The sequence below is a fragment of the Sparus aurata genome, chromosome 24 (assembly GCF_900880675.1).
Source record: "Sparus aurata chromosome 24, fSpaAur1.1, whole genome shotgun sequence".
NCBI classification, from domain to species: Eukaryota; Metazoa; Chordata; class Actinopteri; order Spariformes; family Sparidae; genus Sparus; species Sparus aurata.
In genome coordinates this window covers 5,503,849-5,530,729 of record NC_044210.1, presented here as the reverse complement: position 1 = coordinate 5,530,729, position 26,881 = coordinate 5,503,849, and the positions used below count along the sequence as shown (strand labels likewise).

At 43.1% G+C, this 26,881-nt stretch overlaps 1 protein-coding gene across 21 annotated transcripts in view; it reads right to left on the bottom strand.

Annotated features, from left to right (window-relative positions):
* The window catches only part of mbnl2 (muscleblind-like splicing regulator 2), a 57,443-nt gene that overhangs the window by 5,745 nt on the left and 24,817 nt on the right, over positions 1–26,881 (bottom strand). For 3 of the 21 annotated variants that reach the window (XR_003982974.1, XR_003982975.1, XR_003982976.1), the window contains exons 3-10: positions 16,107–16,271; positions 14,270–14,473; positions 10,821–11,081; positions 7,441–7,494; positions 6,907–7,057; positions 4,339–4,374; positions 3,105–3,199; positions 1,351–1,443 (exon numbers count right to left, since the gene is read on the bottom strand). Coding sequence is in view for 11 of the 21 variants with exons in the window: in XM_030409592.1 (XP_030265452.1) it covers positions 3,105–3,199; positions 4,339–4,374; positions 6,907–7,057; positions 7,441–7,494; positions 10,821–11,081; positions 14,270–14,473; positions 16,107–16,271 (966 nt within the window). In the remaining 10 variants the exon portion in view is untranslated. The remainder of the gene's footprint in view (positions 1–1,350; positions 1,444–3,104; positions 3,200–4,338; positions 4,375–6,906; positions 7,058–7,440; positions 7,495–10,820; positions 11,082–14,269; positions 14,474–16,106; positions 16,272–26,881) is intronic. The other 18 variants (XR_003982979.1, XR_003982977.1, XR_003982980.1 and 15 more) reach the window with 18 other exon arrangements.

The window sequence follows — 26,881 nt, the reverse complement described above, 5'->3', positions numbered from 1 at the left end:
CTTTGTTGAAGCATTCTGAGACATTAAGGCATCAGGTGGGCAATGAGTACCACAGAAAAATGTAATGTGATGTCCCAGAAGGTTGAGACGATCACAGATAAACATTTGTCAATAAATAGTCCTTTTCTGTCTTAGAGCTGTGGTTATGCCATCTGCCTGCTGCTTCGTGCAGATAAGAGCAAATGCTTCTAATTATTTGCAAATAGCATTTTGACCCAGGTCTGGTCACCTGTGTGTGTGTCCTCTCTTTAGGAGATAAAGGCTAATCCAACACATGATATAGAAAGAGAGAGGGAGAAGCGAAGAAGAAGAAGAAGAAGAAGAGAGAGAGAGATTGTCTGTTTGGGGGGAGGACAGGTAGAAGAGCTGCTGGCTTCCAATCATGTGGTCGCCACTGGCAGCAAGCCAACACAGAACAAAGCTGCATGGTGCTTGTTAATAGACAAAAGACGGTGAGCAAAGGACAGAAGCCACTGGTCACATCACACATCACAGAAGGTCACCACAGGTGGAGAGCGTGTGATGTGCACGGGCTGAGAGGAAAGCCCGCTCCACAGAGCAGTATGGAAAATATTACCGGATGCCAGATGGGTGGGATCAGCCAGCTAGGATTGTACACCCCACCCGTCTGGCACCACAGTGGGGTAAAAACAAACACCAAGAATTGTTTGCGGGTCCTATTTGTCTTAGCTGTGGCGCGGTAATACTGTCAGTGTGTTTCAGGCCAGAACGAGTCAGGAGGAAAGAAAGATGGCGGACGTTTGAAGTATTGTATCGTCTTTTCAAAGGTTAATATCAGATTATTGTTCTAATTGCACTGGATCTTAGTGACCTAGTCTGATAATTTGAATGTGTGTGACAAGAATAACGACAGGTTCCGTCCACGAGGATGTGAGAGATTGAACCCTGGTCCTCTAGCTGGAGAGCTGCACGATATAACAATCCCTGACTCTATTTAATTATAAGAACTTATCTTCCTATCCTATCAGTTCATGTCGCCAGAGTGATCACATGCAGCCTGGAAAGTATGTGCATGTAATACCGTATTTAGACAGTCGGGGGCGCTGCTGCCTCACAATCTCTACCAGGGGCAGTGACGTTACCAGAGACCCCAGGACTGCTAGCAGTGTTGCAGATGTGTTAATATGAGCAGGGACACAGAATGACGTGATTGGTGACTGCTTGTCATGTCACAGAGGGTCAGACTCTGAACCATTCAACATGTCTGCAACATGCTGCCTCGCCACGCGTGTGTAGAGATGCAACATCATGATTATATATGTGATTATAATCATTTGATAAGTTGTCTTGACATGTAACAGTTACGGGATGCTAATGGCTGATACTAACCAGCCGGCATTAGTAGAAACTCAGGATTTGCTGCTCAGTTATGGACTGAGGGGTTGTTTTTCAGCAAAAACAATGACGTCGGCACCATGTGATCTTTAAAAAAGAAAGACAAAAAAAAAAATCAGATTCAGGGGTGTTTATTTGGAAAAAAAAATACGACGAGGATGACTGTTGTAAACGAGGCATGTGGTGAATGCAGCACAGCTTGTGATTCGAAGTGTTAACTATGTCCTAGCTGGAGGGATCTTTATGCAGGGTGTGGAGAAGGGGGGAGAAACAGAGGGGGGCAGACGGAGACAGACAGCGAAGGCTGACGTCAGTGTTTCTCCGGCTCCTTGTCCCACATGCATCTTTAAAGAGCAGCTCTGCTTCCTGCTGCTACTGCTGCTGCATGCCAATTACAGGAAGAGACGGTGACTCACAGGAAGTGCACGCACTGCTGGCCTATGAGGGGCAATAAAGGCACAAGGTGCTGTGGCTGGATCCATTGTTAATGATGGAAGGAGAAAGTCTGAGAAATTTTCTTTTTCAACATTTTTTAACTAAGCAGTGATTTTCTTTGGGGGTTTTTTTCAGTTCCAGATGGGATACATGTCCTGTTGTTAAAGGTTTTTCTTTGACAGTTTCATCTGATAAAACTGATTAATTCAAAAAGAAGCTGGTAAGAAAGTGGTGAGAAAAGCTGTTACAAAAAAGGTCCCCACAACTAGTACTAGTCAAACTATACATTTATTTGCACTTACGCTTACAAAGACGCTCAATCTTTGTTGGTCTTGAATGTCCTAAATACAGAAAAATACATCCACATGCTCTGTTGTGGAAGATTCTGCATTCACAGAAAATGACGTTCTTTTGTTAGCACGCTCCCACCTGTGGAACACTTCTCATCTGTTCATCTGTGTGTCCTCAAGGCACCTTTAGTACCGAACTACCAGTAAATGATTGCCAGCTGCGTGAGGCCAGGGTGCCAGCATTGTGCTGAAATTTCCACGTTTAAAATGGGGCACACATGCGTCACTCTGGCATTCGAACCTGGCCCTGCTTCCCCTGGCTCCTGCTGACACGCAGCAACAGGAGAGCCTCCGATCAGAGGGCCATTTTTAGACAGCTTCTGTGATCATTTTTCCTGTGTCTGTCTCGGCCTGACAAGCGTGGCCTGTAACTGTTCCCCCACATGATTTATTCTCGCTTTTGTCCCACGGCCAGTAGTAGGGTAAAAAGGTGAAACTGGGAAGAGTAGAAACGGGAAAGAAATCCAACATGGCAGCTGTTAAGTGCTGCGGGAATGGCCCGTATGTGCTGTATTTGCTTGAACGTGTGTGTGTGTTTGCATAGCACACAAGCAGTACAAATGATGCCCCCTACTGCAGATGGAGAGGCTTATTTGACAACAACAAGAAAAAAAAAAAAAAAAAAAAAAAAAAAAAAGTGGAAAATTAAAACAGAACATGCAAAAACAAAACCAGGAAGTAGTGCAACACAACACAACTACTACTTTGCAAATGTGGGAGCTCTGAAGAAGTGCTTGCAAGAAATTCAAAGCGGTGCACTGGCACCGGCTCGCTGAGGTAGATTCTCTGGAAAATACCCACTCGCAGGCTTTTTCGTGTCAGCGTGAGTTCGCCCAGTGCAGGCGGATGGATGGATGGGTGTGGGCTCAGGCTCAGCTGCAGGTTATTGCAGCTCACTATTAGAAAGCAGCACTTATTCAGAGCTCCGGGGACTGATGAAAGAAAGCTTTAAAAGGAGCAAACCTGATTGGCTGGTGCTGTTGCTGCGTAGGGGACACTTGTGGCAGGAGTTGTTGCTGCAGAGACAGTAGCAGGCGTAGCACTGTACATCATTGGGACTTTTGTTTTGAGGGTGGGAAAGGGGAGGTGGGGGGAGAGGGAGGAGGAATGGGGGAGAGGGAAGGGGGGGGGGGGGGGTGGTAGCAATGGACAGGTAGGTGGAGCATTATGGTAACCATCACAACCGTTGTGATGTGTGTGTGTCGACGGTATCGTTTGTTGTTGTAGTTGTTGTTGTTGTTGTTGATGGTGGTGGTGGTGGTGGTGGTGGTGGTGGCGGATGTTACAGAGAGCCAGCAAGCCATCGTTAGGGTTACACCGGCAGATGGCATGCAACCATTCACAATGCAAAGCAAGGAGGACAGAAAGAAAGAAAGAAAAAGAGAGCATGGGAGAAAAAATAACAAAAAAAACAAAGAGGAGAGAAGCTGATTACAATCACAAATAAGGAAATTTATACGGAAAATCAGTTTTGCTGTTTTTCCCAGAGAAGTTGAGTTGCACAAGACACCAATTACAATGAATCAATGACATTTTTGGCAGCAGGGATGGGAATTTGATTTTTTTTTTTTTAAGCCATGTGGGCTGATAACAGCAGGAAGCATGCCAAAAACATGCAACTCTGATGGATTGTTGGAATAATATGCTTAAACTCATTTCTCCTGGTACTTAATTTTTCCCTTTTAGGACCTGCTGGCGAGCCGACTGGGACTTTTTGTTAATTCCCATCCCCTTTTAGCAGAGACAAACGCTCCAGCTATGTGGCTGAGATCATTTCTCTGGGAAACTGATTTAAATTTCCTGATAAACACAGCACAGCAAACAGACAGTAGCTATCCTACAGCTTAAGAACAGATCAGTCTGCAGTATTTTATCCACACTACCATTTCAGTCATAAACAAACAGTCATTAGCGAGAGAGTCAGTAGGGAAACAAGAGAGTCACAACTCTTTCAGGTGACACAAAAAGTGTTTCATATCATAACTCCGCCAACAGAAATGGACAGTTTGATGAATATAAATCCAACACATTTTTAAAAAGTTTCATCACCGCCACAATGTGCCAAAGCGATGACCTTTTGTCTCACCTGCAAGGGCTGCAGATATTGCCCACTCATCCCCTCTCCAACCACCCCCCTCCTCCATTTTTATACATCAAACAAAGTGTGTGAGAGAGCAAAGGGAAGGTCAGGACCTACCAAGACTGCTAGCAGGAGTCATGCACAAGACTGACCCTGTTGTGTTCATGCAGATAAAGACAGAGAGAGAGGGAGAGGGAGGGAGACAGAGAGAGAGAGAGAGAGAGAGGAAGAAATAAATGGGTTAATTGAGGGAGGAGAACATCAAGGTTAGACAAAAGACAAAAAAAAAAAAAAAGCTTGAAGTCTTCACTCAGCTCAGATGCTACTGTTGCAGTGGTGCTGTGAGCCAGCTATAATTGCAGGTAATGGTAGCAAGCAGAGGAACTCCCTTATTTCTGTTATGGCATTAGTGACCAAAATACTCTTTATATCCAGCTGCATCAAACATAAAGCAAACTTAGGCATACTGTAGGATGTGAAATCGAGGCCAAGTTTAGCAAGCTGCAAAGCTGGTTCAATGAGATTATTATTTACTGTTTGCAAATGTAAAAGAAGGAAATCATAGATGAGTCGGCACTTATTTGGAGTTAATATGAGAGAGCCAGCACATTTTTATCTGCATCCGTATCTTTACTTGCAAGGGGCTGGGCTCTAACGGTCATTTTTTAAGTCTGTTTGACAATTTGAGCCTAAAATTGATATGGATCAATCATAAGTTGCTGTACTTTTTATTTATTAAGCTTCAATTTAATGTTTCTGTCCATAAGAGTAAGGGCCCTAACACACCAGGCTGACTCCAATGTCAAGTAAGTCTGTGAGCATCTTAGGCACTAGTTCATGCGGTGTGTCTTGCACAGCTGGCACTAGTCCGCCCTTGTGGGCTGCTTTTCAGCCATCTGAGTAAGTAGTATTGGCTGTGACGCCTCTGGTGAGGGAAATCACTCTGATTGGCTGTTGAGCTAAGTGAATCAGTGCACGGGCAGAGAAATGGAAGAAGACAGGGCAAGTCCCTTGAGCCTGTTGCTTTAGTATCCATGATTTCACCCATTTAATGTGGTTTCTCCTCAGTTTCTCCCTCACCGCTGCCTCTTCACCAGTGCCATTTGCAGCTTTTTATCAGACATTTTCTTGATTAGAAGCGGCTATATAAGCAGGAGGAAAATGAAAATGATGGACAAACATTTACACTGTATATCTGCGGTCCTAAATCATTTGGTTTCTCTTTCTGAATGCAGAAAACTACAAGACTACCACTATCCTGTGGTATGGAGAGTTAGTTCTTCTCATGCAGTTGCAAAACATACAAGCTAGCTGGCTATCAGCTGTAGTCTTTGTGTTTGTGTTCAAGTACAGCCATTTGGCCGAGGCACAGGCAAAGTGAGGCGACACAGTTAGCTTTTGTCTCCTCTACTTCTACGATGTTGGTTTAACCTCAGCCTCGAACCAAGTACATATCATGATATTTACTTATTTACATATGAGTTTCCTCATCCATATCTCAGGGAGTAATATGTTTGACAGATTGTTGTGATTACAGACTATATAAATAAAACTGACAGAGAGCCTAAATCTAAAGAGCTGAGAGAGCAAAACAGTAGCATCATGCAGTGTCAGTACAGTGATGTGCACAGGCATCAGATGAAGAAGGGTAGGATTTACTGCATCAGAACAATTCATATAAATGGAGAAACCCCGCTTAGCAGATTTAAAAAAAATAAATAAATAAATAAATAAAAAAAGGTTTGCAAGCACAACTTTAACCCAGGGCTACATCCCACCCACACACAGATACAGAGGCAAGGAGGGAGGGATGAGGGGCTGTCAGGCGTCTCACACCGCAGGGACCCAAAACGAGCAGGTAGAGAGAAGAGTGAGGGATGTGAGTCTCATCCTCGTGACTCAGTGTGGCTACAGGCTACCGTATTAGCTGCAGTTAACTCATTTAGTGTGTGACCCGAGGGGGCTTAAGCGACTGTTAGTGTCTATGAGAGGAGCAGACACAGAGAGCATTTTGTTTGGGGGGGAAATAACAGAAGAGAAATAAGGGAGCAGACTTGAATTAATTTGGGGGAAATGGCACAAAATTGCTTTTTTAATATAGGTTTTTTTCCTATATTGATGCCTGTCAAGATAGTTTAAATACAAACTGGAAAGACTATGTTTGCTCCAAACTTTAAATCATTATTTCCTCTAATTGGCTTATACTTTCTCTTTATTTTTATTCTCAAACTGGAGCCTAGTTACAGAGCTTTTGTGTTGGAAACAGCTAGTCTTGTTTTGCTCTTTTGTATGCTCGGACATTACAGTGACAGGTGTATCATATCAAGTGGTACTATATCAAATATTTTATTGCTCTGATCAAAGCCTGGCCTTCCACCTGGCAGCAATTACATGCTTATATTGGCAGGCACTACATCAAAGTTTGAATAGTTGCAACATTAGCACACGCCATCACAGCGGGATCCTTCTGTGCGTCATCAAATAGAAATGTACGACTTAACAGACATGACTGATAAATATCAGGCGCCCTCACTTCAGCATAAAAACTCCAAAAAGATGCATTTGTGAGGGATGGAGGGTTTGCCCATCACATTCAGGGAGTGTTATCTGCTCCTGTGTGTGCTTACATGCTCCGCATACCCATGACTTCTTCTATTTGCATCTGTATCGATCAGGAGCTCTTACCTGTGGGAAAGAAAGCGGGCTGCTGGAGCTGTGCGTTGGCCAGCGCCTGCTGGTAGTGCAAAACACTGGGGTTGAACAGGGAGCTCGACCCGTTGCTCTTCTCAAGTGCCGGTCTCTTTGGTAGGGGCTGGAGGACGCCGTGGGGGAACGCCTGTCCACACACAACACAGCAGATTTGAACGGTATACTTACAAAACTGATATTCATAAATCTGTTATTTGTCTATGCACAGCACAACAAGGCAAAAATGGAAACTTGCTCTAACTATCACAAGGACAATGACAAACTACACCATAGCAAGGCAATCAACAACAGAAAATAGTGTGTTATTTTAACATTACATCATAGTTGTTAATTTAATAAATGTACAGTATAATCTAGAATTGCCACTGGTGATCATAAATGATAAATATTAAACATTAAAGTGTCTTACAGGGTTTCACAAAAAACAAAAGAGCCAACTTAAATTTTGTGAGTGGCTACAGTACAATTAAAGAAGCTACATGCAAAGCAAAAGGTGAAAGGTCAAAGTACCAGGTCTACAGTTGCCTCGAGGGGTCGCTTCATTGCTTTGGCAGTCGACTGAGTCTTTAATTAGCAGGCAGCGAGCACATGATGGCAGTGGGCCAATGGGATTCAAGCGTATTAACATACAGGTAACAGCAAGCAGAGGTGCGTCATGGGGGACAGCATTGCATTGTGGATAGGTGAGAAGGAAAAAAACAAAAACAAAAATAATCTGAATGCAAGTATACCACATACAAAACAATAGGCATGCACATAAACAAAAAATTGTTTTGTTTACTTTAAAGAAACATTGCTACTTTTTGAATTAGTACAAAAGCAAAAAAAAGCATCTACATTAACCTTTGGTTAAGAAAGCAAGATTCTATGATGTATTTCAAATCTACTGGGAGAGCATTGAGAAGTAACGTCAACTACTTCTGAACAAATCAACTTTTTAAATATCTACGCATGAAGAAAATGCAGTAAACACAACTGATTCAGACTAATACTGGGCTGACACTTGATGTGAGATCTGAACACAGGTTCTCTACAGTCCTACACACACAGTAACTACAGTGCTACTCTATTTGATGATGTGAGGTGTTTTTTGGGCCCGAGAGATGTCGACACTCACAACAGATTGGGATGTGAGTGAGCTCTGGTCAAAGCCCCTCGACTGATTGAACCCTGCCCTCACAGCTGGCAGCAAGAACTGGACGCACTTGTGAAGGCAGGTTTTTAAACTGTTACTAGCGAAAGGACTGTTTGCGGCGGCGACAAAAAAAGAATTTAACAGTCACATCCTTTTCTGTGGTGGTGACGCTTCGGGTCTGAAGTAACAAGTGACAAATCCTCAAACTAAATCTGCGTCATGAGCGCATGTTAGTGTGATCGATGATCTTGGGGAGGTGACGCAATGCGAGGCAACGTTATAGTTCAATCACAGAATGTGGAGCTCTGTTTATTCTTACATCCTACAAATATGTGTTTAAGAAATTAGTGTTTACAAATCTAGATGTAGTAGCCAAGCTAAACGGTTTGCTTTTGTTAATTTAGTACAAATGTCCTTACATTTGATGTCACTGCTGAGAGGAAAAAAAGATGACGATGATGTGATGAGCACAGCACTTAAAAGGGGTCCATGCACAAGCCTCTTGCTTCATGTATGTGGCTTATCTAGCAGTATATGACAACAATTATCCTATTAAAGAGCAACGATGCATTGCCGATGCACTGTGGTGTTAACAGACTTAAACACTGTTGTTAGTTCAAATGGAAGATGGTCTATTAAAGTGACATGAAAAGCAAAGATGGCTGACTTGCGATGAGGAAGAAGTTCATAGCATGGCAAGCAACACGTAATGTGGCACAGTAAAACAACTCAATAACACGATCTTCTTACTCAATCAGTTTATCTGTATCTGTTATATCTTTAGCCATATCTATAGCACACTTTAGCCTATTTGCTTTAGATTTTTTAAAAAGTGAATTATGGGTAATGATATTACCTATTTGCAGCAGTGCAGCAATACAGGGTTTATGGGTCTCTGCCTCAATAAAAGCGCTCCATCTTAGACTAAGGGCTAAAGGAAGATTGGATCAAAGGTGCTGACTGAACAACTCATTGTCCTAATGTTAACCCTGCTCACCTCTAGCACAGCTTGTAACTGCTGTTGGTAAATTGGGAATTGGGTCACAAAGTTGATAAACTGGGGCATATGAGGAACACGGGAGGAGTACGAGGTATAGGCTTGTAAGGAGAATGCACTAGGAAGATGAACTTAATCATATCTGACAAAGCTTCATGTACCTGGTAAGGCTTGTTAAACTAAGGTACTCGGTGTACAGAAAACAGCACTAACAGCTCAGGCTCTCTTTTTATGAAATCCATTTTTCATTTTCCTGTTGTTTCATGCAGCTGCTACCAAGTGCACAAACAAAACTAACCTGCAGTCACGGTCGCCTTATCATCCACAACAGTGGATTTATGGAGGAAGGACAAGGAGAGCAAGCAGCGGATGGAGCCAGCCAATGAGAGAGGTATGTGCAACGCGTAAAGCATGCCCATGCCATGAAGGAAAAAAAGTCAGTCAGCACACACTGGCGCAGTACAAGGTGTGCGAGTGCAGCAGCCAAAGGACCAGTCAAAAGAAGCCACTCAGAGCCTTGAGGGGAGGGTGGGGCACAGCCAAGACACACTGCCAACGTACGTTTCTTTCTCACTGTCTGTCTGCATATCCATCTGCCTGTTTGTCTCAGACTGTTGGGGGACTTTTCCGACTAAAGAGGAGGCTAAGCCCCCACCCACCAGTGTGGCTACATCCTCATCTATCCCTGATTCAATTTGCACTGATCTGCAGAGAGCCGCACTTATCATTGAGAGCACGGGGGGGAGGTGGGATGGGGAGAGGGGGGGGGGGGGTGAGCCAGCACATTGTCTCTGTATGAACCAAGGGCATTGGAAAATAAAAGCAGACTGCGGTGAGATAATAACAGATTGTTCTTGCGGCATTATACTGATGCGTTTAGGTCTCACTAAACCCTGTTTATTGTATACAATGGCCTCACTTTGGGATGACTATTGTTAGTGAATTGTACACTGGAGTCCACTAGAATACACCAGCAGAGGTGGGTATGTTGTTTTATACAGTAATAAAGCAGCGCTCCACATTTTATGTTACTGTGGGTGTCATCATCAACAGCTTGTGTTTAAACCAGGTTGTGTAAACTAACATGATTTGCAACAATGTCATGTGTATTCAGTGAGTGTGATCATCAATCATCAATCAATCCATTTTTTTTAGAAAAATTATAATCAATTTTCACCACGTTTTCAGGGATTCAATCTTATATAAACAGACTTCAGAATAAAGATAGGAATACTACTGGAAAGTCCAGTGTGTGTACATGCTGCTGAAATTGACCGGTGAATGAAACAACTATGTTTTCACCTTGAGTGTCTCTTCTTCAACAATCTGTGCTTTGTATAACGCAGGTAGCAACACCTTGGCATGGCAGCCTTGCACCAGAAGCCCTGTGCTAATATGAATGTTATTTAGAGTGTGAATAAGAATGAATGTATTCAGTTAACTTGCTCATCCACAACCATAAAAACCTCCAATAATAACTTGTTTATTTGTTGCCCTATAAAGCCTCACTGGATATGATTATAAGAGCTAAGCTCCTCTTGGAAAATTCAAGGTATTCTGTATATAGGAGCTATAAAATCGCCTTATTGTCCCATCCAGACCTTACAAGGTCTCGCCCTGTAAATACTCCAAACAAGCAGAAACTTTGTGAGATTAGTTTTGCTACTACAAGGACACAAGTATGTGTGTTTCCTGCTCTACTTGTGTGTAGGCACGGGGTACAGTAGGTATAGTAGGGTTGCAGTGCTGTGCTCTCACCATGGCTGCAGCTGTGGCGGCAGCTTGCGCAGCCACAGCTGTCTGGTTGGCCTGGTGTTGGGCGGCCTTAATCTTGGCCTGCAGGTGGGCCGGGGGATGGAAGTACTTGCACTTCTCACGGGAGCAGCGGCTCTTGATGTAGTCCATGCACACAGTGACAGTGTTGTCGCTGGTGTCGATCATGGGGCTGTCGCTCGGGTGGGCGAAGCGGCAGTCCGTCTCCCCGCGAGCGCAGTTGCCCCGCTGGAACTCACGGCACACCTGGGAGCAGGACAGTCGAATGCACGAGCAAATATACACACACACACACGCAAACATAGATAGATACACAGACACACACAGATGTATGCGAAAAGAGAAAACAAAAGAATACACACAGACACATACAAACTGTGAATACTTGTGCTGTCAGTAGATTTCAGAAACTAATTAGCTAGAATCAGTGCATTGACCAGAAACAACCTATAACTACTTGCACTGGCTGCATCGATTCCACGTGTTTCTTGTCATGCTCTCACTGTGTTCCTCAACCACCTTGTACAGTAACTCAGGCATCAGACATTTTAAGTGTGGATGATGATATTGATTTCTTAAAATGAACTGAGAGTATTTTGGTGTCTGACTGTTTTGACAGTGAGAATCCTGAGAATTTTTCGTGATGCATTTTTAATCACTGCAACAAGCCTTCAGGCCTTTTCACACCAAGTCTAATATTTTTATACAAACAAACACCAAAAATATAAGACGTCTTGCACATAGAATCCAAGATTAAAAAACTTAAACACAGAGCTTTCCAAACTGCATATTCTTAGCCCAGGGCTATCTTTAGCCCTTGAAACTAAACTTCTATCGTGTTCTGAACTAAAAGATAACATACAGCAGAAAATTAAAGATGGCTTACGATATATTGTATTAATGTTTGCGATGTTATCAATCTCTGCTGATATGCATGCTATTCTTCTGAGAAATCACTCTCAAGTCTATGATTTTGCACTAAGCTTTCCTATTAATGAAGGATGCTAAAAGATGGTGAAGAAACTAGAGACGTTCCTAACGGCTAAAGGCGGCATGAATGGTGAATTTGGGCTGTCTTAGACGACAGGTGACCGACATTAAAGAAATGGGGCAATTTTTCTGGTCGTCCACACAACAGTGGTGCTATGCTGCACTGTGAGAGAGGTTCAAAGTCACAGTCTGGAACAAAGTTCTGACAATGTCAGAAATTTAGAATACCGATCTCACAATTTGACTAGTGCTACAGCCCTTGTATACTAACCAACTAATATTCCTAAAGTATTAGCTTCAATATATACAGCTGTAGCACAGTGCAGATGGATGAAACCAAGGCTGATGTTTTGTTTTTTTCTTTACTTGTGACATAACCAACTCACTAGTTGTTATCATTATACATTCTTACATACATTTTTACTTGGACTCGTATCCAAGTTTGTTAGATCCATGTCGCACAGCGTGGCTTACATTAAACTTTGACTGAGCTTTGCAATAAGACTGCTGAAATCCAAATTTCCCCTGAATTTTAAAAGGAGGTTTAAACTTAACAACTAATCTAAAAATAAGAATAAAACAAAAATAAAACAAAAACTAAGAGTCTTAATTAAGAACAATATAATCACAATATAATCTGTATGGTTAAACGTACACTGCGTACATTACACCTTAGATACAACAGCTAACCAGCATATTTAAGATTAGTAACGATTAGTAAAAGGCTACATTTGACTTGGAGGACATACCATTTCAATGCAAATTAGGTCAATATGTAATGTGTCGACAAATTAGGGTGGGAACGTCTAATTGACTAGCCGACTAATAGCGCACGTCCCTAGAAGAGAGCTCCAAAAAGAGAAAAACAAACTATACAACATTAAAAGCAGGTGGAGAAAGATAAGAAAAAACATGACAAGCATATGAAGACTATGTTCTTTCTCCATTCCACAGCATAGGAGGTGAAGTGTTCAAAGGTTTTTACTCTATTCTGCCGCAGCAGACTTGCACCAACCTTACAGATGATCAAGCAGTTTGGGACTCGGTGTGAAAAGGCCTTAACACCATCTAACTAAACCCAAATGATTGTAGGATCAGTGAACCAGTCAGTGTTCAGTGCTCAGAGGCCTCGCCATAATCACAGGGGGATCTGCTTTGACTTGAGACACACAAAGTCTATGCACGCGCACACCCAACTTTAGCACAAATTCACAGGCAACATTAAAACGCACGTACAAAAACATGGACACACACGTGTGCACACACATGCGAGGCTTTGTGTGGGAGTGTATACATGTCTCAGAGGGATACTGTTTCATTAGAGCCAACTTCATTCAGTTGCTAAGTGATATTACTCCCTGAGAAAAACACATACAGACACACACCTACGCATCACCTCCAGGTCTTAGAGAGATTATTGTTTATCTTCATAAATGTAGTGGAGAGAGAAAAAAAACCTCCCCATTTTGCGCTGTTTCACAATCAGCAAGCTATTCTCATTCAGAGCTGTTTGCCAGGGGGCAGATGGAGTCCCAGTCTAACTGTGGCTGTCTAGCAAGTATCAGTTTGTGTTGAGCAAATTCCAGTGTTAAAATCATTGTAATCGCACACTCGTCTCTTTGTTTCAAATCATGTTCCTGATACGAGCCTTAATTATCTCTGCAAGGGCTAACGCAATCAGATGCTTCTTAACTGGTGCTCAAGGATAATGCATCAGTAAAAACTATTAAGTAAGGAGCCTAATGGTGTTATTTAGATGAATACTTATTTGAATGAAGAAAAAAATCCCATGTGCCTTTCAGCCTTTAGCTCAAACAAGGCAAATATCACAGCTACGCACAAAACTTGGTGGTATAAACACACGTTTTATGAAGCTAAGATGCTTATCTCGGCTTCTAATTGTGTTGATTTGAGCCATAAATTAATTATAACTTACTTGCTTATGAAACAGATTGCTTAAAAGTTTTTTATACTTTCAAGTCCTTGTCTAGGGAAATTTATACAACAAGTAAATGTGTTCAAAAAGTTAATTCAAAGGTTTAAAGGCTGCTAAAAATTCACATAAAGCTGTATTTTGTTTTGTTGCTATGCCAACTTCTGTGGTAACTAATGAGAAAGTTAGTAATATATATAGGTTTTCTTCTTTACATATATATATTTAATACATTTTGTGTAGATTTATGTAGGCACGGTATGTGGAAAATCTTTTACTCAATGCACTGGTAATGACTGTATCACAACTACGATACCCAGAGGTCTTCCTGTCAATGCTCTGGAGCTATAAATGATACTCATTAGCACCATGTATCTATAGCATCTGTCACACCCATCACAGTAAGATGTTACCATAATTATACTTCATGAGCTCAGAGAGAACATTAGTTATGATTAGCCATCACGCTCGTCTTGTCAGTGAGAGGGTGGACTGTGAATGGGTGGGTCACCTCCAGCTTGTCGGTACGCAGCAGCTTCTGATTGGAGGAGGAGCCGCCGGTCACGGAGACGGGCGGGCTGCCGGGGACGATGACGGGAGTGCTGGGCAGGATGTCTGTGGGCACCAGGCCCATGCTGTGGGACATGGGAGTCAGGTAGGGTGTGTAGCTCAAACCTGCGCTGGAGCCCAAGCCCTGGCTGACTGGAAACGTCTGCTGAACATGAAGGAAAAAAACACTTACACTTACAACACTTACTTGAACAGCTCCTCTATCCTATCGTGACTGCTCTTTAAAGGATCAGTTCATCCTCAAAATTAAATGCAGTCATTATCTGCTCATCCCCTGACGGATTTAGGTGAATTTAATAGTCCACAAAACAATTTGAGAGCTTCACAGCAAAACAACATTGCAGTATTCTCCTAAACAACTGAGTCGATGGGGACTTGTTTTAAAACATAAAAAAACAATTGAGAGAAAACATAAAATTGCTCCATGGAGCTCATCCAGGGTAACATATATATATACACCCTTGATCATGATAATAGTGTTAGTAGTATTCATTCACTGGCTACAGTAAAGATTTCGACAATGAATTTGGGATCTTGGGGTTTTCCCCCCAACCTGGATTACGCCAGACAAGCTGTATGGAGCCATTTATGTGTTTTAAATTTCAGTTGTGTTGTACTTCAATTTTTTAGGGGAGTGCTGCAATGCTGTTTTGCTGTCAAGCTCCAGATTTTCTTTTTTTGAACTACTACTTTACTTCGCCCAACTTTCAATTGGCATGGAGGTAAGGAGATAATGAGTACGTTTCTTTTTTGGGTGAACTTATCTCTTGAAAATGCTGATTTTCTTCGTATTGCTTTAGCTATTTTTCACAACCTTATGTACGTCAGGGACGAAAGAAATGTCTGAATGGCAAATATGTACAATGATGGATGCAGGAGGGGAAGGAGGGAAGTGGTGGGTGAAAGGCAGAACGAGGGTATAGAGATGGAAAAGAGGGAGAGAAGTTAAGGAAAGAGTCACAAGAGACAAATAAGCTGAGGGCGCAGCTGTGCAGAGTGGCGAGAGAGAGGAGAGGTGAGGAGGGGGGAGAGGGTGTGACAGGTAGTGGGAGAGCCAGGGGGAACAGAGAGGAATAGATTTCAGAGAAAAAGTGGTGAGAGGAGGAAGCGAGGGTAGAAACAAGAGAAGCGTTATTTTTTAACCTCTGTGTACCCCGGGAAGATTTTGCTGGGCCAGCATGTTCTTTTTCAGCTACACCCAGCTTTACATTGATGCACTTAAACACGTTCACACCTGGCAGCTGCCCAATGCAACCACAGTGTTCTGCAGACTGCCATCGAGAAGTTGGAGTGCTCTTTGCATTGCTCAAGGGCACCCCGATAACTATTGCGAGGACAAATTCATGATCATTCATGCAGGGTAATCTGAGATAAAAGATTAAGTATGTAATAGAAAGCCGCAACAGAATCTCATATTTTCTTAATGACTCATGCACTGCTTGTCGGTTACAGCTTGTGCCAACTGACACAACATTTGGAGGTTTTTGAACATTTTTGATTGGCATGAAGGGTAACTTCAGTCAAATTAATGTCTTTGCATCATCGTTCCACGTAAACCAGGCAAGTGAAAACACGTAAGTGAAACACAGACATCAAATTTGTGATATTGCAAAATGATGAATTCACCTAAACTGATGTAACTTGATATGCAAAGATGTTTTAACAGGAACAAAGCCAAACTTTTTTTCAGTGTAGCAGTACAGAGCTCAAGCCTATTTTCGTAGTGAGTCACACGGCCATTGCCAGGCAATTCCCACATAAGCAAGGCCAGCACTAACCACAGGTTGCATGGTGGTGCCGGGGATCATGAACTGCATCTGTTGGGCCAACATGGCGGCCGCTGTCTTCTGCTGGATCAGGTTATTTCGCCCGTTGATCTCCAGCTGGGTCTTCAGGTGGGCGGGCGGGTGGAGGTATTTGCAGTTCTCTCGCGTGCAGCGTCCCTGAGCGGGAAAACAAAGTCGGTGGAGGAGGGATTGAGGGGTGGGAGGAAAAGAGAGAGACAAACAAGGTCATGAACAGTCTTTTCGGAAAACATCAAGTCTCTGATCAACAGAATGAACAGAAAAGCAGCTATCTTTTGATGATAAACCTGGAGATGAGCAGGTTGCGTGTCTGCCTGAGGACATTGCACATATGTGGGCATTTGACTTCAAAACATCAAGTGCCAGGAGGAGGTTTACATATTCATAGTTGGGGAGTGTGTGTTCCACAAATTATGAGTGCTAGCAGTGTGTGACTATCTAGTGGGGGAAGCTGGTACTTTAAAGCTCGGAGCAGAAACACTGTTGTAATGCTAGCTTGTGCCACTCAGCGCACACAGGGAAATGGTGATAAAGGCTGGGGCTCTAGTTCTGATCCGAGCTATCTCGCCATCATGACTAAATCTCTGTAGCTTTTTGATGGACAGGTCATCGAGTACTCTCTCTTGAAATGCAAATGCAGAGCTGGCAGGGTCAGTCTCACAGAGACCCTGGTGGATGAAGGCAATTACACTGTCAACCCAGAGGCTAATGGCAAACACAATAATCCAATATGGATCCTCATTGCACTGCTTATTGCGAGAGTGGGTGGAAGACAGGAGAGAGGTCAGGTGGGAGCAGCGTAGTGAAGGGTAAGGACACAGTAGTGGGAAAAGAGGCTGGAGCTGTGGGGAAGATAGAGGGTAAAGGTGAGGAGTGGTGGAAAAGATGTGGGCAGAGTGGAGTGATATGAATTAGTACAGAGGGGTGAATATGAGAGTGGTCAAGTGAAGCTAAAATAGAATGAGAGGGTCCACATAAGAAAATATGACAACTCTGACACACAGTGACGGATTATTTTAGCTACTAAAGTGCTGTACTCAAAACACTGGTTTTAGTCCTGAATCAAACAAACAAGTCACCAGACAGAGCCACGGATTTAAGAACCTGGCAGTGAACAAATAGAACCAGGCTTAAATAACCATCATTCATGTTATTCGTTACACCTTAGCTTTTTTTTGTAATGACAAATTCAGATCCACGAGTTTCCTGGGGAGGTCATCGGGAAAACAATTACGGTGCTTGGAGGAACGAGCGCACGAAACACAGTAGGAAAATAAGTGACACACTGGAGATGCCTTCAAGGTTTTAGAAGCAATAGCAAAAGGGCTAAGCAATAATAATAGTGTTCGTCGCAATCACTCGATAAAGTTGCTACCCTTTTCTCTTCGTGATTGAATAGCACACTGGAGCAATCGCTCAAATGACAGGGGCTAGGAATAAGGTGGATATCAGCTGCAACTGTATTTCTTTCTGTATTGTTGTCTAAATATAATACAAATAGTATATCTATATTATTTTCTTATATTTCCTTTGAGTTGTGCTTTTTCTTTTGTTTAACTGAAGCAATTCCTTGTCTTTCTTTGCCTGTGTTTGACAGTGGCTACACAAATAATCTTGTTAACCTAGTAATGCTGTATGAACGGATTGCGTGTCATCATATCCTTGCCACAATCGTTTCTCAGTATTTGATCTTACTGTCTGTATACATGTTTTGAAAGCACAAACATTTCATCCCTGTGTTACTGACACAATATTGATCTTGATTAATGATAGACTGGCTATGGTAAAAAAAAAACATTGCGACATTTGGATTTGTCCATATTTTCAGCTGAGCCTGTAGTCTGGAGCAGCAAGTAAAAAAAAAAATCGATCAAATAATAGCCTACATTAGTCTTATTGCTATACTATTTTCAGAAAAGCACATAACTGGAACACATCCCATGGGTGGAGATGCAAATGAATAAAAGTATGATATGGATTATTTTTAGGGCTTAAAAGGCCATAGTGTCACTCCCCATGACACAGGGATTTGAATTAGCTACTAAACCTGTTAAAATCAATAAAGCCATACTGAGAGCTTTGTTTTTCTACGTTAGGTGGGCAGAAAAGAACTTTTTAATCAAGCACAGCTCAAGGTATAAGCCTGGCTTCCAGTGTAAATAACCAATAATCTTCAAGTCTCATCAAAGGAAAAACTCATAAAAACCTTGCTATCTTTTTCTTCCTGACAGATATTAAAGACACCCCGCAGAGCATCAAACACACTGTTGGTATTGGTACAATTGCTTTTCATTCAATTGCTTTGAAGCGGCCACATAGGATATTAAGTCTGTAGACACTATAGGCTTTGTAATTGTTGCTTTCACATTAATAAATGCGCAAAAACAAGAATTAACCAATTCACTTGGACACAAACACTGGCGATGCAAGTGATAACAGATTGGACATTCACAGAGCAGCTCTGTAATCACGAGAGACTGACCTCCACACCCTGGTGATAAAGCTGTGACGAGCCACCGATACCCCCCCCCGCCCCCCGCGCGGTTCACATGCACAAAATCACACCTGCCCACACATATGCATACTAAATCACAGGATCACAACAAGCACCGCCCACATAGACTGGCAAAGGGATACATGCACGCAGACAAACACTCTGATACACACAAACACGCGCACAGTTCTGTTAAGTCCTGTCCAGACCAGAGGAATAATGTTAGCGCTCAACCCCGCAACCAAAAACCTCAGAGGTGTCGAAACTAATTGGAGCCTTACAGTATGCACTGCCGCTGACACCGGGACGAGGTGTGTGTTTGTATATGTGTGTCTTGTGTATCTGCAGAAAGAATGCGTAGGCAGGTGTAACAGTGCATGTGTGTGTGTGAGTGTGTGGGCGGGTGTGACTCTGCGTGCGTGAGTGAGGGAGCTGCTGCTGAAGCCGAGCTCTGGACGACATCCCAAACCGAGTCTGCAGGGAACCACAGCGCTGCCATTGCGCCCTACAGAGATCACAGACATGGACGGACACAAATAAAGACACATGCACACAACGCTCGCAAACGCACACCGCCACACGCACCACGCGCTTATGCGGACTTAAGAGTGAGGCCATTACCTCCTCTTCTGCTCCATATTCTGTTCATCTGAAGCCTTTGTGAGCGACACATGCTTTTCGCAATTGCTCTTCATTATTCCCCATTTAAAGTGATGAGGTAAATGGTGGTGATGCTACTTGAGAGCCTGTTTTATAACGTACAGGCACTGCTGCACTAAGTGGAGCCTTGGTCTCGTAAAAAACCTCTCCCTTCATCCTGTCAAACTTGGTTTGAGAGGCTTTTCTCTCCGACGTACTTATGATCTATCACGGTATTGTGCCTGGTCTTTGGATTAACTAGCTTCAATTTGTCTCCAGTCCTCTTTTCTGTCTAGTTTGGAGCTGGAAGAAGCAAATAAGCGAAGTACCTTCGCTGGGGCTGTCATGGCAATGGAACATCTAAAAACGGAGAAAGAATTCAGTGCAGCATTCATTTCCAAACAGTCATTATTTGCAGTTTTATTGAATAACCTCACAAGGTTATATAAAGTATGTGTGGACTGATGGAGAGGAAAAATAACTTTACCCATCCCCACCGATATCTATATATCTAAAAAACTGTTGAAAGCAGGATGATGACATGTCATCTGTTGTTGTGTTTGGTTTGTTAGAGTGTTATATCTAACTGCCATTCATTTAAGGTAAGAAAAGTAGATTTCTTGAGTGTCATTGCCATGCATCATTTCTCAACTCGTCATGCACTGGGATGGTGGCCAACCCATCATCCAATCCCAAAGTGTAAGTATATAAAGAGTTGGGAATGAGACTCAAAAATCAACTTTTCTTGCAAGTAGCACCTTTAAAGGGACAACAAATAGGGGGCAGAATAACACCAGAGTAACCACTAATTGAGGCTTACTATACTCTTTATTGTTACTAGCTGTGCAGCAAGTGGCCCTATTAGCTGCTAGGAGTCAGCCTGGACCTTGGCCACATTTAACAGGAGAGTCACCACAGGTCACGAAGCTCACAGGCTTCCCAGTGAACAGAGCTGGGCAACAGACAGTTGTATTTTCTGTTTGATAAGGGAAATAGATGTAACAAAATTACCTAATTTATTTATTTATTTAGTTTATATATTAGACTAACAGCTAAGACAGCTTGTGAAACATAGCGAACTCCTCAGGCTGGGACTAGCTGGTTAGCATGCTAACTTTATTTTGTCACTTTTTGTTGATCCTGTTCATTTTTTTAATGTTTTAAACCAAATTTCTGGCCCTATCTTAGAAATTGTGCTTTTAAAGTTAGTATTTATATCGAAGTCAAAACTTTTATAACATAGTCATAACACACTGAATTGGAGGAGATACTGTGTAAATACCAAAAAACTAAATGGGCTAAAGGTTAGTGAGCACCTTCGTCATGCATGTTATCCAGTTTTCTCAGGGTGGCACGGGTACCTATTAAAAAGTTAAATATGATCAAGGAAGTCCAATTTGAGTAATGAGTGACTGTGAAGATGTCAAACTACGCCAACTGCATAGTGCTATATAATATTATGAAAGAATCTGTTACTGTTGGCGATGGCGAGGATAAGAGTAAGTCATTCAAGATACTACCTAGACCGCACAGTGGTGTTATGCATATGTCTTTTACTAGATTGGACTCCTGGAAGTCTGTATGCCTAATAGTGAAGAGGATATGGATTTGCTATAAATACGGTTAAAGGATATCAAAATGGCTGATATCCTTTGAGGGTGTTAAAGCATTAGGTTGCACACGAAAGAGGAGATCAGTTCATTTAGAATTATTTCAGCTGCATTCAGGCTGGAGATATGAGGTCAGGTAGCCCCAGACTATACGTATGCTGGGCTAATCCTTTCCCGGGACTGACATCAAGGCATTCACATCCATCATAGAACAATGTTGATAACAACGCACACACCCTCACACACACGCTCTGAGGCGTTCATTAAACTCAGGGTGGTGTTAATTTATTGGTACTGTGCACAGCAGTTAAAAAGCTTTCACCCACATCACATCTCTCTGATTAGCTCGAAGTAAGGGTGAAAATCTAACATCTGCTTTATGGGAGAGGTAATTCTTGCTTTAATAAAACATGATAAGGCCAATTGCAAGAACTGCAGAGTGATGGCTATACATAGCAATTGCAGTATGTTTGGAGTGTGCGACCATTACTGATGATCATCAATGAGGAGTCCAGGCTGCAGTTTGCCACACTTGGGAATTCAAAGCACATTCGATGAGGTAAGCTTTGTCGAAAGGCGGCACTGCATCACATATAAAAAAACAGGACTGCTTATATTAAGGCTCATGCTTCGTGCAGTGAGGTGGTCCAGTGACGGTGACTGTGCTAAAAAGCAACATGCGTGGCTGATGACATTGCTGTGCCATCATGTGGTTTCAGACCTTTATCTGTTTTTGAGAGGGTGGCAGACGCACGCAAACACACAAACACCCACAAAGAACGACACACACTGTGCCTTCTGTCTAAGCCACCCACTCGGAGCAAAGCAGAAATCCATTCATCGCGGGCATTGCCTCCGAGCTGCCGTCTATGAAAAGGATCTTTGAAAGCACCAAGGCACCTCTGTGATTCACGCGCCTGCCGCCGGTGTGTAGCCATAGCTACACGGTGAAATTATACCTTTCAGCAGGGTCGCTCACATGGCAACCTCTCATTGTAGGCTGCAGCGTTGCCCTAGTGTGCATGAAATGCTATGATCCATGCTTGGGGATACACTAATAGCGGCTTTGATTTAGATTGGATAATTATCTCCTTTGCGTCGTAGTGAACAATGTAGGAGAGATGAAAGATAAATTATCGCTTGTTTTCACTTGAAATAGATCCTCTGTCCAAGAGACATTACCGCTGGAATGTTCTTCAAATCCCCGCAGCTATTGCCAGCAAGATAGCACCCACTGTTTGCCAAGTTTTCATACAGTAGTAATGTCAATAAAAATGCGTTCCTTATTAGGATTAATCCGGAGGGGAAGGGGATAAAGGCAGATCTTTTCACAAACAGATTACGATTACACTAACTTCACCCACTGAGGCTTTTGCAATTGTTTTTACTTCTTGTAATTAGGGCTATTAATTACTTCTGGAAATCCAATCTGGTGGAAAATTTTTCCTTTAACATCCAGCACCATCTAGAGTTTTGGTTTTTTTTGCATTCTGTGATAATGGCTGCCAGTATGTGAATTTAACATAATTCTGTTGACGGGTAACATTGGTTGAGAAGTCGAACGATGGAGAATAATCAACAATAATTTACATAATCAATCTATATTCATAACATTGTAAGTCAGGGTCAGATAAGAAGTCTTTAAAGGCATCCATTTATAAACTGAAACATTGTGTTGGACATTGTTAGATTCTAAATAAATGGATAAACCAGAAAAAAACTGTAGTCAGTCTCTAATGAAAACATCTGTTACTTGCAGCCCGAAACTATTGGTTCTTGTCTCCACATGTGTCACTGAAAAAGCAGAGAACTTTCTTTTTCTCAGCATTCCACTGATTAGACTCAAAATCAGACACACTATTCTGTAAACCTTTAACAAAGGGAGAGAGAAAAACAAGTCACACTCACTGGCATGAGAACACAACAGACAAAAAAACCCAATTCGCCCAAACACAGCGACAGAGTGCTGAGGAGGGATACAACATTTCTCCTATCCAAACACAACATAGCTATCATGCTGTACCACTCCGACTTCGGCTCTGAGGTGCACAGAGGCAGGGCTAAAGAACAGAAAAACACTTCCATGGAAAACATTCATCCTCTGACCATATACACTTTGCACAGCCTGTGACCCACTTCCTTGTTGTTCGCTTGTATAATGTTTTCAATGTCGGCTCCTAATGTCTGAATTCTTTCTACTGTGTCAGCAGACGGCATTTCAACAATGAATTTATTCAAGACGTTATCCAGACGGTCACAAGGAGTATCTCTCGTGAGACAGCTGTGAGCGTCTGATTCTGAGCTAATACAGCTGTGACATTTTTCCTGAAAGCAAGAACAATCTGACAGAAGGTAAAATCAAAAGCAGTTTTCCTGCAGTTCCTATGATACATACTGATGCTACAAGAGCCAGTATAAAACTGCAGCACCTCATGGAACAGACCTTAGGCCCGAGAAACATAATTAGCCGCCCAGAATATGACACATTTACAGGCAACACTGGCCCAAATGGTCCATGTATAACTGGCATTAGCATCCCCCTGCTGGGTTTTACGTTGCCATCTTCGTCAGTGGCAGAAACCCTTTCCTCGACCCCCCACCTCCTTCATCAGCCCGGCTGAATGGTCAGAGTGATGACTGTTGTGTGTCTGTGGGTGGCACAGACACAGAGGACCAGTCTTCCACCCCCTCGGCAGAATAGCGCTTCAGTTGTGGGCCCCTCCGTTCACCACTGTAACATTTGCATTTTGCCCTCAATGGGCGCTCTATCCTCTGGCCTGCTGGAGACAGAGAGTGGCTGCCTATAGACTGCAGCCGACAGAAGAGCTGTAAATGTCCTCGTAAAGGCGACTGAGATGTGCCTTTAGATTACATCCCTGAGGTTTCAATCGGCCCTTAATGGGGAATCTGGTGCTCTGGTGATTATCCATGATGGATACACTCAAAATGAGCTATTGCTTTTCTTTCCCATATCAACACTTCAAACTAAGAAGCAGTATCGATGAATTACACAGTTCCGAATCCGGGGAATCTGGGATGTGTGTGTGCATGCGATTCTCCACTAAGCCCCCTTTTCTCCCGCAGCACAGAGAAGCTGGGTAGGCTTTACATATCCCAGCCCTGGTGATGTCTTCCTGATGTTAGCGCAGCGCTCGGTGACAGGATCAATGGCAGTGTGACTGGCAGTATTGGCGGACTGCAATCCGGAAAAACCATCAGGAAAAACGTATGGTCAGCACAAGACAGGAAGTGGCTAATTGTGACGGGTGAATGCACCGCCACCGCTGTGGACGCAGCTGTGAAGAAGGGCAGCAGGATACTCGGAAAACACAACAAACCCTAAAGGAAAACGCTTGTAGAGGCAGCTGATCTGCTCTTGCTAAAAGAGATCTGGCAGGTACAGTAGATTTTTTGGATGGCTGTATCCTAAAGAGAAACTGTAACAAGTCTTCTTCCCCCCCCGATTATCCGATTGTCCTTCTCAGCGCAAGGAGGCCCGCTGTGAGAAACTGACACTAATTTTTCTGACATGAAGCCTGTGATATGTGTAATCCCCTTAGAGCATAGCCGAAGAACCTGTTGTATCCCCACTGACCAGCGAAGGCGGGGGGGTGGACAGCCGCTCGCTCTTTCTCCTTGTCTTTCAGTGTTCCCTCTCGTCTCTTTCTTTCCTTTCTCCCGCAATGCCTTGTCCTCGCAGTAGCGGCATTTCATCCCGTCTTCAGTGCGATGTAATTTGCATTGTTGAGGAACACGCAAAGCCAATGCTGATCCTTTGGCTGGGTGTTTTGTTTACAGATATTCGTATTTGTGCCTATAAATACCCAAATAAGAGCATTTCTTGGCTTGCAACACATACTGGAACTGATCCTGGAGTGATCGCTTCCAAGGAAGTTATGCCTCATCTCCACAATGCAAAGATGAAAATGTTGACTATTCCTTTTTTCGACTTCCCAATATGCTGCACATTTTGCCTTTCTATAAGGCATCAACGAAAAAACACTGTTCTTGTTCATAATGCGTGCCTTACTTTCTCCTCTTTCTCAGTTGCCCTGCTTCGTAAGCGACTTCTTCCAGGAGCACTAGCAGCTGGTTATGGGTCAACCTATAACAGCTCACAACGAACTCATTTCTTTGAAAGCCCCCAGCTATAAGACACCAACGGGACAGGCACTGCAGTGCTCACACGGCTGCGAAAAAGTGGACCCAGTGATCCTAGCAATCGGTAAAGTAGCGAGGCAATGGATGCACATGGACAGGGCTTCCCTTCATCCTCAAACTCGAAGAATGCTTCCTCTAAAGGATCCTGTTTTGTTTTTTGGGCTCTAATGGATCCGTTCGGACTAATGGATCTGTTTGAAAGCGGCGAGGCTCCAGGACACCAGGAAACACTGAAAATCCATTATGAAATGATAGCCACAGGCTTTTTGCTTACATTCAGGCTGGTAATGGAGAACATGAATCAGTGGTGAACAGTGGGGTAACAAGAAGTTGTTTAAATGTAAAATTATAGAGGAACCCCGGCCCGGCTTCCAAATCCTTCGCAGCTCAGATTTGTTGTGATCAATTATATTTGGCCTGGCTATTAAACTACAATGTAATCAGTGATAGAACAAACATGAAAATACCACCAGTGCAAAGGACAGAGACCAGGTAATTTAGAAAACAATAGTCTGCTTTCTTTTTACTCGTCGAGCGCTCGCACACGTTAAGACTGTGTTGCCTCAGCAGTAATTAAGTGCCTTTGTTTCACCAGCTGTAATCCCACAGATGGAGGAGTAGTACTGCTGCTGACGCCCGAGATTACCCAAGGAGAGCGAGAGAGGAGAGCTAGGAGGAGAGACAGACACACAGGGGTAGAGTGGGATAAAGGTGAGACTGAAAATGTTTGCCCCTAAAGCAAACACTCTAATCTGAGATGTGTAATAAATGAAGCCTGTGCAAGATCACACCCAACTATCATAAACAACTGAACGAGTCCATCTATCTTTCCTTCGGCGGACACTATTTTAAGATTTCATTAGTCTTTCCTTTGGCTCACATTGTTTCCTTGCAAGTCATTGTGGTGAGTGTTGTGCATCAGCTGGAAATCACATGCTAGCGTTGTCACTATGCAGCACTGGCACTGCAGCTAGTGATCAGTGTTCTCAAACTGCAGCTCAGGCAGTTCGAGGAGATGTGGTAGCTGTTTGTCTGTAGTCAAAGTGATAATTAGAAGCGCGCTATTTGTAGATGTCACACTAAGGCCATGACGTTAGAGGTGGCGCCGAATACATGGCTCTTTTCATGCGAGAGAAAAGAAAGAGAAGAAGAACACGAAATTAGGAGGAGATGTAACAGTCTCGACGACAACATTGAAAAGTCCACTACAATCAATACAAAAGGGCATTCTAAAAAGCCTAATGGTGATTTTCTGTACTAGCGCACCTCAACTGTCCGCAGGGTACAAACAATATTCTATCAAGAGCCGTGATACATATTTGTGCAGGTTATGAAACAAGTTTTTGTTCATCCGTCACAGCGGTTGAAGGATTTCAACAAAGCTTTCATGTAGCCGTGCACTAGAAAAAAAGCACAGGCAATTTAAAAGTACCAGCTGCAAATGAAGGTGATCAGCTTTCAGGTGCTACCCACGCTGGGTGTGAGTGTGTCATTGTGGTAGCTGTTTTGTAGGGGATTTATGGTCAAAGTGTGGCTGCGTTGGCACCGTTGCGAGGCACCTGCAGAGTCCAGGTCCCCGCTGCAAATCCAGCTGGAGGCTGAAGCCCTGCTTCAGTTAATCTGATCATCTGTGACCTGCTGAGACATGAAACCCACCCTTCGGAGCTCCTCTAATCTGCACACACACAGACACAGACACACACACACACGCCTACACATGAACACACACAGGGTTGCAGGCATGCAGCTGACAGGTAGACGCATAAACACTTATGCCAGCATGTGCTCTCTTGCATGCATACAGCACATTCAAAATGAAGCAACTGTCTCACTTTCCCACACAC